The sequence below is a fragment of the Sorex fumeus genome, unplaced genomic scaffold (genome assembly GCF_029834395.1).
Source record: "Sorex fumeus unplaced genomic scaffold, SorFum_2.1 ptg000024l, whole genome shotgun sequence".
Taxonomy (NCBI): domain Eukaryota; kingdom Metazoa; phylum Chordata; class Mammalia; order Eulipotyphla; family Soricidae; genus Sorex; species Sorex fumeus.
Window position 1 is genome coordinate 1422255 of NW_026606081.1, and position 13575 is coordinate 1435829.

Sequence of the window (13575 nt, forward strand, 5' to 3'; positions counted from 1 at the left end):
AGCAAGGGGAACATGTGCTTGAGAGAACCTAGGCCCTCCGTAACGTAAGTTCTTCTATGGGATAAACTTCCTTGTAATAAACTGCCACTAAGATCAACTGGCCTGGCCCTCGTCTCTTCCTTCATCTGCCCTTGGCCAACAGCCGTCCCGATGCAGGCCACACACAGCGGCTCTAGGGCACCGAACATGGGCGGTGAGATAGAGCCGTCCAGAGAGCCCGCGAACACACAACCTTCTGCGTGCATAGTTTTTTACACTCTTTGATGTATTCTTAGATTTGGTTGGTTAATATTTTGTTGAGAATCTTTATATCTATGTTAATCAGGGATAGAGACTATAGTTTCCTTTTTTATGTCTCTATGTATTAGGATTACACTTGCCTCATAGACAATATATGGAGGACTTCTATTTATCCAACTTTCTAGATACAAATAAAGTCTTACACATGGAACTATAATATATAACATATTCTATAAAACATATGCGAATGTTATATATAGTGACTATATGATAAACTGGGCTATAAATTCTTTATCTCACTAACTAGTAGATATACTGCAAAAGTTCAAGGTAAACAACGTTTTTAAAATTAATTTTATGTTATACCTTCAACAGAATAAAATTGAAACATACAAATAATTTGAAGTGTCAATATTATGTTATTTCTACTCTCTCCTTTTACATCATTTAGATGACCCTTGTAACACAATTTTATTTTAAATATTTTGCTCCAATAGCATAAAGTCAGCCTAGAGCAATAGCACAGCGGGTAGGGCGCTTGTCTTGCATGCAGCCAACCAGGGTCTACCCCGATTCAATTCCTCCAACCCTCTCAGAGAGCTCAGCAAGCTACTGAGAGTATTGCGCCCGCAGGGCAAAGCCTGGCAAGCTAACTGTGGGTATTCGGTATGCCAAAACAAAACAAAACAGTAATAGGTCTCACAATTGAGATGTCACTGGTGTCTGCTCTAGCAAATCAATGAACAATGGGAAGACAATGCTACAATGCTACTATACCTGTATAATATTCTAAGGTGTTCATTGTGATAATTTGTTTATTCAAGGCTGAAAATAAATTCAAATAATCTAATAAATAATAACTCCTCTTGATTGAATGGTTTACTATACCAGATGACTAGTTTTGAAGGTCAGTCATTCTCACATTTCTCAGAAAAATAGATATTACTATTCTTCCTGTACTTGGAAACAAATTATCCAAGATGAATTTTAGCTACTGCTTCTGACAGTTGAATACAAGCCTACAGAAATTACTTTTATGTTACTTATTCTGTTTAGTGCATTGGAAACTGTCTGATTTCTAATTTTTTTCTCTCTTTGACTTTAGGATTTGATACAAGTATTTTGCCAATTTGCAAGGATTCTCTTGGTTGGATGTTTAACAGACTTGATACAAACTATGACCTGCTACTGGATCAATCAGAACTTGGAAGCATTTACCTTGATAAGAATGAACACTGTACTAAGGCATTCTTCAATTCTTGTGACACGTACAAAGACAGTTTAATATCTAACAATGAATGGTGCTACTGCTTCCAGAGACAGCAAGGTAAAGGATGAAACACTTAACTGATATAGCTGGTCGACCTGTATGTCTAGTTTTATCAATTCCTTCATGATTAAAAGAGTACACTGTATTCATTCATATTCAAGTATATTTTTCTAATTAGTGTGTTTAATAAAACAACAAATTAGCAGCATGTTAGACAATATAACTTTTCTTATGTTATAAAACATGCTAAATAAGATGGAAAATACTAATCAATATTTTTATTAATGTACTTCATTATAGTTTTCATTATAAACTCTAAGAAGCACATAGAGATATGAGAAGCACATAGATATTAAAAGTAATCATTAAAATTAATTTACTATCAGCTTTGCCCCTGGTAATAATAAATGCTTTTTTTTTTAATCAGTATACTGTGGAGTTTTAATGTTCTGTTTTGTGAGCTGATTAAATGAGCTGAATGAATCAAATGATTCACCATTAAGTTATTTTTCACTCGATTTTGAAATGCCATTTTTGTTAAAATTTTTCAAGATCACTTGCTTTTTATAAAAATTCACTAACAGGGGAAATGCCCTGCCACAAGGGCAGGGTGGGATGGTGGGGATGGGGGGTGGGAGGGATGTTGCGACCCATGGTGGTGGAGGATGGGCACTGGTGGAGGGATGGGGACTTGATCATTGTATAACTGAAACCCAAACACAAAAATTTGTAAGTTTATAACTGTACCTCATGGTGTTTCACTAATAAAAAAAATTCACTAACAAAGAAAATCTTGTTTTTCTGGAAGAGGTAGTACAACTAAAAAAGTTGGAATAAGGCAAAGTTCTTTATTACGAAATATACGTATGAAAATGGAGTTTTTCTTACAAAATCAAATGATAGTTAAAATTAAATATGTAGAGAAATAGATTCTGTAATTTTATGTAATGATGATGTTTGGGAGACTGAGGAAAAGACTGTAAGTTTGATGCTAAAATAAACAAGCTGGAAGTTTGACTAATGAAATGTATCAGCCATTGTCAATGTGTTTTTAAAATTATGGACAGGAGAATGAACTGGGTACTTTAAACTGTATTAATGATTCTTAGTGTCTTATACATAAGACTGGCATGTTATAAAGCATTGGATATGGGTATTTTACTATTTCAATTACATTCTTATATAGTCATTATTAAGTGAAATAGTGATCTATAAATTGATTAGTGGAAAATCAACATTGGGGCTTGTAAAATAGTATTTCTATAAAACATTCTAAGCAAATTCTAAAGATTGTAGTTTTACTATTAAAATAATTTAATTCATATGTACGCTGTTGGTTTTAATGTTTGACGCGTTCTTTAGTTGTTACTAAACATTCCTAAAATACTGTACCTGAATACTAATGATCATTGGACACTTAAAAATGCAAACTTGGGTGAAGTGAAATGGCCCTTGGGTCATTTGCCTTGCAGGGGTGCAACACAGTTTCAACCCCATATTGTCCCTTTGTCCTTTTGTGGTCCTCTGAGGTCTTCCTAAGAGCACAGAGCCAGGAGTAAGCCCTGAGTGCTACAGGAGATAGCCAACAATGTTTTTTAAGAAAAAAAAATCATTGTAGATTAAAATGTAAAGCAACAGATAATGGCAAATAAAGGAGCAATCTCTTACCTGATAACAGCTGTCATTTAACTTTAAAATTGTTTAATTTCAAAAACTTCACTTTTTGATGACAATTATACAGAACATTATTGTGTACACATAAGCATGTGCAAATGGCCTGCTTTTTCTTCTCTAGAAATGATTTCATCTTGTAAAAGTCTTGGATTTTGAAACTGTGTTTGTAGAATTGATTCAAGGACCCAAAGTAAATTTTGCTTTATATATTTTTAGTATTGGACCAACTACCAACTACTGACAGACAAGCGATAGCACAGTGGGTAGGGCATTTGTCTTGCATGCAGCAGACCCGGGTTCGATTCCTCTGTCCCTCTTGGAGAGCCTGGCAAGCTACCGAGAGTATCCCGTTCACCTGGCAGAGCCTGGCAAGCTCCCCGTGGCGTATTTGATGTGCTCAAAACAGTAACAACAAGTCTCACAATGGAGACGCTACTGGTGCCTGCTCCAGCAAAAAACAATGGGAGGATGGTGCTTCTGATGGATGGTGGTATCACTGGCATCCTGTTGTTCATCGATTGCCTCGAGCAGGCCCCAGTAACGTCTCCTTCGTCATAGCCCTGAGATTTTAAAAAGTGCCACAGTCGAGGTTCTTTCAAGATCAGGAGAATGAGACCCATGGTGGTATTTTTAGTATTAAGCATGTTTTTCCAAATAGGGTCTATTCATACAAGGCTATTCTCTATCGTGAAACAAAGTAAAATAATTACATCAATGATGTCCAGACTGGTTGAAGAATTTATATAATTTCCTCAAAGCTTAGGAGAGCATTGCTGATTAAGCTACTTGCCTTCAGATGCTAGAAGTGTTACAAAAGCTGTGTCAAGGTTTCTGACTTATTGAATTAATTAATAAATTCCTTTAAAATGATTAACCATTGATTTTATTTAAAATTATTTTGTTAAATATTTCACCCAAATAGAACGCATTGTCCTATTAATTTAATTGATTTAAAAAATTTTAAAAATCTTCTTAAGGGGCTAGAGTGATATTCCGATGGGTAGGGTTTCTATCTTGCACACGCCTGACCTGGGTTCAATCTCTGGCATCCTATATGTCCCCCAAGCTCCTCCAGGAGTAATGCCTGAGTACAGAGCTAGAGTAACCTCTGAGCATCGCTGAGTGTGACCTAAAAAGCAAAAAAAAAAAATGCTTCTTAAGTTTAATATATGCAAATAACAGAGGATATTTGCGTAATTATATTCAAAGAAGTTAGATTGGCATCAAGCTCTAACCAAAACTATATTTATATAGTTTCAAAATACCAGTACAATGTTTTTCAATGCCTTACAAAGATATAGCGTTACAATTAATTTCAAAAGTAAAAAGAAAATATATCGGAAAACATAAAATACCAAGCAAGTGAAATAGTTGTAATTTCCCAAGGGAAAATTTAAAAGTATAAATAATGTGTAGAATTGAAAAATGTACTTGCTTTATATAGAAAGGTTCTTAAGTGAGGAGTAGATGTCATCCGTTCATTTGAGGGGCAATAGTTCATCTGTGTTATCTACTATACTAAATTTATTGATTTTTTCCCCATTCTATTCACTCATTCAGGAAAATCATGAGAACGTAGTTGTAATCATTCTTAGAAAAGCATGGCTTTCTTTAATCTTAGAGTTATCTATATAGAGCTCTAGAAGCTGACCAACCATCTAATATATGTCTTCTCAAGCCTGGAAAACTGAGACTCTGCAACCCAGAAATCAGACTTTCTTTGTTTAACAGCAATCCTTGAAGGAACATTTTCATGTCATTGCAGATCCCCCATGCCAGACGGAGCTCGGCAATATCCAGAAGCGGCAAGGGGTAAAGCAGCTCCTAGGTGAGTAATAGATCATTCTTTTGAAACCTTTATTGCCTACATAAATAACCCCAGGGAAACAGCAACATAAAATCAATATTAATCCAACAAAGATAGACTACACTGAACTTCAGCAGCAGAATTTATGAAGTTTTTGAAGGTCATTAAACTTGCTTTTATTATCCTACCTATCGAAAGATATTATACCTTTTTATTACCCTAATATAATGTTCATTTTAAAAGTTATTAAGTGAAAACAAGATTTGAACAATACTAAACTTACAGCTTCAGCAGAAACTTCAGCTCTATTTCTATACTTAGCAATTCAAGAATTGATGACAAAAAACTACTTGGTGAAAATTAGAGAGATAAGAAAGACATATCCAGAGAACTTCAGGGAAATTATTTTAGCATATTATTGTGTTTTTCATGACTGGTTTTTACTAATTTACTTTAGTAAGAAAATTCATGTCTTAGATTTATACGTATATCATTCCAGATTTATTAAAAATCTTTATATTTAGAATCTTTGATTATCTACAGGATACTTTTTTATTTGATTATCTTATTCTTATAAAACGCAGGTTTAAATAAAACTTTTTGAATAATTTTTTATAAATAACTGACATTTTTTACTATATCTCAAACAATATATTGTCATTTCAAAAATTTAATATTGCTACAATACTATTGATAAGCCATAGAAATTATTTAGATTTTGTAAGTTTCTTCTCACTGGCAAAACTGTTTTATTCTCCTTTTCTTTTTTAGGATGCAAGGCACAATACATGTGCAATGATTTCTGTTTTCTCATTTTCACATATTTTAATGTGTTAGTGAACTTTGTAGCACCTAAATTTGTAGTGTTTCTGTATATTACTGCATCATATGTTGATATGCTATCTTTGTGATGTTTGGTAGAAATATTTTATATAAAAATCTAAAGTTGTAAAGCAAATTTTATGTAAAATTTTTAAATTCAAAGGATCATAATGATGAATACAGTGGAGTATTTTTTATTATTTTCATAGCTTTGGTTTAAGATGCATGCTATGTTGAATCTCACAAATGGGAAGAATATATTCATACGTAGGTTAGTTTGCTTTTGTAAGTGAAATTTTAGCCGTGTACAATGGGAAAGGTCATTAAAATTCAACTGAAAGATAGTTTAGACATCAAGTTCTCTTAGTGACAAAAATATTAAAATTGAGGTTTCGATTATATGAAGTTACAAAACTGAAAACACATTTGTTCCCATGTGGGAGAGTTCACCTTTACTTTTGTTAGGTAATTGAAAGGCATTGTTAAAGAATACTTGTTGCCATCAAAATTGCTTCTGATTTGAGTAGAGTACAGAAATTTATGTGGAAATGATTTATTGTCATAGAGGGGGAGGGTGCCATCTGTTCCTATTGCAAATAAGGCTGGGTTAATATCTGAAGTTGTAGCATAATAGTGAATAGTGTTCACTTTCACTTACAAAGTATACTAACATACAGTAAAGTTAATTAAATGTTCACAGTCACTTTACATCATATCATTTTTGTATCAAAGATGTCAAATCTTGTAATTATTTTAGGAGATAAAAATAACAAAAGTTGAAAATTTTCATATTTTTTCCTGATCTTAAGTCTGCAGATGTTCTCAAATTTTCCTTTATAGTGCTATTTTGTCTACCTCATAGAAGGAGTAGCATTTCCAATAATTCAATATATGTAACTTTTCAACAAAATGCTTATCTATAAGACCTTTGGAACTTTTTAAAGATTTAAGATCATTGTCTAATATAGTTGCAAAACTATGAGTTGTATATTTATTTTTTATATTTATTTTCTCTTTTCTTTATCTAAGTAACTAGAATTTATCTGTCATTGAGGAAAAAAATGGTTTGTTCAAGATTTTTTAAATGATTTTGAACAAGTTACATATAACAGTGTTGGAGAGTTTGTTGAAGAATTTGTATTTATTTGTAAATCATTAAATATTTAAAATAAGTGATTGCTTAGTGACATGTTAAATATAACAGATCTGAAAGTAATTATCTTTCTTCCACCAGACTGAAAGTTTGAGTAGTTGATAAAATAATCAAAAGCAGAGGAAGGCAGTATTCCCCAATTCCCAACACAGAGGGTACAGTATAGAGCAAAAGGATACAGTAGTAAATACATGCATTCACACACATCACACACACACACACACAATGGAAGGACATAGAAATCATCCAACTTAGAGGGCTTTATGTTGGAGAGTCCCATAGGGAAGAGCTTAGAATATATGAATGAAAATCCAGGGACATTAGCCCTGCTAAAAGTAATGAAAAGAGCTGATAGATACAACTAGTGAGTGACCTCAATGACAGCCCAGCACTCAGCTCAAGGTCAGATTTTTTTTTTAGTGGTGTCTCTGACAGCAGCACCCTTCTCTGGGTGATAAATAGAAAGATTGAACTGACAAAAAAAGAAGTGTAGAAAGTTCTATTGACAAGAGCCAGTCCTGTGACTGCACTGGCTGACCTGTCTTTTTCTACATGTGTCACTGGTAGCTGGATTCAGCACTCCATATGTGTGTCATGAGTACATGTCATGAGTACATGATGCCCACTAAAGAAGTGATCCTTCATAATCTGTGAGTGTTCTGTCTCACAGGGCAGTATGTCCCCTTCTGTGATGAAGATGGTTATTATAAGCCAACACAGTGCCATGCCAGCGTGGGACAGTGCTGGTGTGTTGACAGATATGGAAATGAAGTCATGGGATCCAGAACAAATGGCGTTGCCAGTTGTGGTAAGGAAGACTTCCTGTTCAATTATTTCTCTAGCACAGAATCGGTTATATAAGAATCTTACTCCTTCGTTCCAACATTTAATGAGGAACCTCAGTGTATACAAAAAACTATAGGCTATTCCAGGGGCTGAAAAAAGTTTGCTGTCCTATTAAAAACTGCTATAATCAGTGAACAAAATGATATCATTTGGTTATTTTAGGGGAAATAATTAAAAGACAAATTGCCTCTCCTACTTCAAATGCAGAAAGAATTTTTGACTTTAATGTAAGACAAATCTTTAACATTCATACAATATTATGAATGCTATGAACACTAGTGTGTTCTCTGTCCCTGTATGGTTCCAAACCTTTCAAAGAGTTAGCACACAGTGTATGATATCTCTATATATACATATATATACATATATATGTGTGTGTATACATTTATATATACTTTTCCACACTCACACACACAGTCACGTGCACCTTCAAAAATACGTATCCTAGGAATGAATGGACGTGTTTCAGGTAAGTCATCAAAAATGAAAATAAAGAACTTGGTAACTCATATTCTAGAAAAATATTTTGTCTCCCTTATGTAATTTTCAGAATAATAGACTATCAAGAAATAAATGATGAATACTGAAAATAAATACATTCTAGGGCTGGAGAGATAGCACAGCGGTTAGGGTGTTTGCCTTGCACGTGGCCAACCTGGGTTCGATTCCCAGCATCCCATATGGTCCCCTGAGCACCGCCAGGAGTAATTCCTGAGTGCAGAGCCAGGAGTAACCCCTGTGCATTCGCCGGGTGTGACCCAAAAAGCAAAAAAGTAAAAAAAATGAATACATTCTAATAAAAAGATGAAAATAAACACATACTGAGATATGTATGCATTGCCTCAGTATAAATATTAATAAATATCTTACAATTCTGTCATTCCTGTTCATTTATATTGCTGTTGAAATAATTTTCCACAAATGAATTCTCTGTCTTTAAGTAATACATTAATTACAGTTCTGAAAATCTGGAAGCGTATCACCTTAAACTAAGCAGTAAGGTGTGTCTTCTGGAGGCTTTGAGAAGAAGCTGATCACTTTCCATTTTAGCATGAGGAGTCCAGTGAATTTTAGCTCATGGACCACCTGCCTTCAAGTTCAGTTAGCTATACTGCAGGTGTTCTGTAGTCAGGTATTCCTGAGCGTATCAAGGAAAGGAGTCTTTGGTCTTAAAGACCCAACTGATCAGTGGGGTCTACCCAAATAGCCTAGAAAAATCTCTGCATCTCAAGGTCTTTAATGTAGTTACATCTGCAAAATCCCATTTGCCATGTACGGTCATAGATTCACAGGCTTTAGGTATTAAGAAATAAAAATCTTTGAAAAGTAATTATTTGACCTAACTCTGGAGGAGAAAAAAATAATAATAAAATTCAAATTGTTGATTCCTATAAAAATTGTACTGAGATCACTTACCTGGAATCTAACACATCAGATGTCAATGATTGCTCATTGTATTTCATGAATTGTAATGTGTGAAAGAAAATGGGTTTTTATCTTTGTTAACTAATTTTAGATAAAATTAAAATTATATCAATTTACCCAATTTTCATTTATCCATCAGGGATTATTCATGATTCCATAAATAAAATTAATACTTATTTCTTTTCTAAGCTATTGAATTTGAAATCTCTGGAGATTTTGCAAGTGGAGACTTTCATGAATGGACTGATGATGAGGATGATGAAGATGATATTATAAATGATGAAGATGAAATTGAAGATGATGATGAAGATGAAGGGGATGATGATGATGATGGTGATGACCATGATGGATACATTTGATTGTTGAGAGCTGAGATCAATAAATTCTACTTTCTATCATTTGCAAAATGATAGCCTATTGATAATTATCTTCTTGCCCCTAACACAATGATTCTAAAACTTGCGTATATTTTGTATAATTATTTCAAATACTGCAACTAAAGTAATAGAACTCTGTTTAAATAAAAACCATATACTTTAAGTTTTTATATGCCTTAGAATAAAAGAAAACACATGTGGAGTCTAGCCAGCCAGCCAGAAGTTATAAAGAGCCACTGAAATAGACACATTTTCATAAGTACAAACTATATAAATTTCCCACAGAGGAAACAAACAGTGCTTGAGGTCATTTATATTATTTTACTAAGAACGATTCCACGTTAAATTTGTATCAACTTCTTAGAGACTTGGCCCCAAGGATTTCATAAAGATATGCATGATTTTAATTACAATTTCAAAGTAGCATCTTGCAAAATCAACAGTGAGTTCATGGCGTCTGAAGGGATATCGCAGGGTAAGGAAAAAAAATGACAATTGTAAAGTCCTTCATCATGTTTACATTAATAGTGATGTTTTTAGTTATGAAATCATCCTAAATTTATAGGACATTTTTTTAAATGGTAAGTATGTAAGACTTTGGTTTCTGAAAGTTGAAAAAGTAGTTGAACTTTCTAATTTTAAATTTCAATTGAATGGCAATCCCATCTACAATTCTTCTATATTCTTAAATGCACGTTTTCTTTATCTCTTGCTTTTATCTCTTTTATCTCTTTCTGACCAGCAATTTAGGGTGCAGAGTTTAAAGAAAGAAAAAAAGCAAAAGGTTCATTAAAATATTTTCACAAAAAAGTTTGCCCTTTGCCCCATTGTTAAATTTATAATTCTTAAATCTTATTTTATTTCCTATTTTAGAAAAAATTTTGCATTTAATCTTAGAATTCTGCTATTTTCATTTTTAGTGTCAATACTTAGAGAACGTATTGTTATGGTGCCTTGCAAAATAGAAATAGAAAGGTTTAGCATGCATACCAATATAGGACATTAGGCAATATATAAGCACACCTACTTAACAAATTAATGCCAATAAAGGTACTGCTGCTGGAATGAAGAAAATGGAATATGTTTATATCTCTTCTTTTCTATCCTTACATAATTGCCATGTGGACTTGTTTATGATTATTGTGTAGAGTAGCATTTAAAATTTAACTGTAACAAAAATTACTTTGTTATATTTAAGTTAGCATGTGAATTGGGTAAAGTTTTTGGCATACCATCACTTTTAAGTATACCAGACTTCTGATTTTGTGCTCAGAATCTAAATGGAAAAACCTGTTGAATGTTATGCTTTGGTGTCTTACACAGTAAACTAACTGGTTTCCCGATATTCAGTTCATTGAACAGAAAACTGATAGAAGCTTTCCCTTTGGCTTATTTTCACTAAAAAATAACCTTTATTGTTGACTTTATGTAATACTTAAAGTATAATGCATTTTCTTTTTTACTGTTTATGTATAGTTTACAAAATAAAGAATCTTGTAACCAAATTAAACTGTACCTTAATAATTTTCTGAACCACACAGAGTGTTCTTAGTCAATATCTGTGATTTTTAAGGTGGTATACAACAAAGTTAGAAAGTTTTGAAAATGTTTGATTTTAATATCTTCATAATTTTAAAGTTTTTAAAAATTCTTATTTCGCATAATATTAAAATATGATATTATTTTCTTTTTGAGGATATTTTATAACCCATTTTGTGATATCAGAGTTCACATAGTTAGCAAATATCTATGTTGAAGAGTGATCTACTGTTATTTAATATGTATATAGAAGTCACAAAGTATAAGATGGAGATGAATTAAGCATGAACCAATGAAAAACTAGTTCTAAATAGAAGAGGGGAAGTGAACTTGAAGTTCAAATCAAATACCATGTTCTTGAACTTATTTTCTTTTTTAAAAGAACTATTCCTTCAGATACTATAAAACAAATCAATTATATAGAAAATATAAAATTATAAATATTTATAATATTAAATTAATATTACATATTTAACATGTATTTACATGCAACATATATTTTGATGTGTGTATATGTAATTGTATTTGCGATATATGGTAGGTCTTTTTCATTTATGTCATTTGAAGATACTGATTCAATGCTTAGTTACTCTGAAATATACATATATTAAACACCAAATATAATCCAAGACATTAATCTTAGCATTTGGACATATTGGTGAAAAAATAATTATGAAGTTAATATCCTAGCATGGAGTATAAGCGATAAATTTATACTAGCAAATGACATGACTTAATTGCATTCACCAATGGGGGAGAAAATCAGTTAAATCCTGTATTTAACACCGATAAAAAAAAATAGTATTGAACTCTCAAAAGGAGTCCCTTTTAAAAATCCAACAATCAAAGTACTATTTTTATTAACGAGAACTACTGAAATCCTACTGTTACATTTTATTCTGTCTAAATCAAATTCTGATGAATAGGTTTAAGGGTATACTATAGGGCATAATTTAAATCCTGTTTCTAGTGTTATTACAGGGAGCAAACATAGTTTCAAATTAAGAGATATAACACATTCTGAATCAAAAATAAAATTTCAATTTGTTAGTGAAAAGAACTGGTAACATTCAAAAATTAAATGTTCCTGTGATATAAATCTGAGGTGGTAATTTATTAATAAATTTTGTTCATCAAGTATTATAATTTAGTTATGCTGTATAATGCTAGTGAAGACATATGGTCAATTAAAAACAAACATAATAAATTTAATACTGATAAATAGGACTTGTGGCCTAAGGGAAATCCTTTATCTCTTACATTCTTTAAAAAAAAAATGAAATCAGTCAAGCCAAAAAGGAACATAACATGAGGCTGACACCTAAGGATAGTAGATACACAGGGCAGACAGATTGCTTCATAGCTGGAAGCCTGCCTCATGAGCAAAGGGGAGAAGGCAGCTGGAATAGAAAAGGGATCACTAAGAAAATGATGGCTTGGGAGGAACTGGTCGGGATGGGAGATGTGTGCAGAAAATAGATAAAGGACCAAACATGATAACCTCTCAGGGTCTGTATTGCAAACCATAATGCCCAAAAGTAGAGAGAGATTATGGGGAATCATGTGTGCCATGGAGGCAGAGGGAGGGTGGGAAAGGGGGACTATACCGGGGATATTGGTGATAGGGAATGTGCACTGGTGGAGGGATGCGTGTTTGATCATTGTGTGATTGTAACCCAAACATGAAAGCTTGTAACTATCTCATGGTGATTCAATAAAATTTTTAAAAAGTAAAAAAAGAAACAAAGAAAGAAAAAGAGAGAGAGAGAGAGAGAGAGAGAGAGAGAGAGAGAGAGAGAGAGAGGCACTAGGATTGAAGCTGGGGGTATCTGTTATGTCAGTGTCATTCATCCCTAGAGGAAGTCAAGTGCAGTGTGACTTACGGGACAGCTCTAGACTCTGGAGAGCTTGCATGCACTCCATTCGGTTTGGGGGGAGTCTTTTTGCACCTAGTTAGAATAGACAATTCCTATGCCTCTGTTGTTTCAACTGAAAAGGAACTAAATAAATGTGAAGTGACTCCTTCCAAAAATATTAAAATCCTCCAATTTTCTTAATCAGTTAATAAAACATGAACAGAACACATCATAAGAATATTTGTGCTTTGATTTCACATGAAGTAGAGAAGATGTAAATAGTAGCTCACAGTAAAATGTTGATTTATAGTCTGTTCTTAAATTTATTAAGGGGGAATTAGAGCATATGATAAATATTTACTTTAAAAGAAGACTGGTAATGGCATATTTGAATAAATGAATAATAGTATAATAGTATGCAATGGAAAATTCAGTACTGTGCATTTTGTCTACTTTGTGAAATCACTAATACTTGGGGGGAAACAGAAAAACTAAACAATCTAAATGGAACTATAACCATCAAAGGATATTCCTTTGTTTTGTCTAACATGTGCATATATGCGTAC

General features: G+C 32.9%; 1 protein-coding gene across 1 annotated transcript in view; it reads left to right on the plus strand.

The window, feature by feature from the left end:
• SPOCK3 (SPARC (osteonectin), cwcv and kazal like domains proteoglycan 3) overlaps positions 1–10286 on the plus strand; it is a 405672-nt gene extending 395386 nt beyond the window's left edge. The window contains exons 8-11 of the mRNA XM_056114055.1: positions 1346–1567; positions 4950–5012; positions 7637–7774; positions 9427–10286. Coding sequence (XP_055970030.1) covers positions 1346–1567; positions 4950–5012; positions 7637–7774; positions 9427–9596 — 593 coding nt within the window. The 3' untranslated portion in view covers positions 9597–10286. The remainder of the gene's footprint in view (positions 1–1345; positions 1568–4949; positions 5013–7636; positions 7775–9426) is intronic.
• Positions 10287–13575: the final 3289 nt, after the last annotated feature.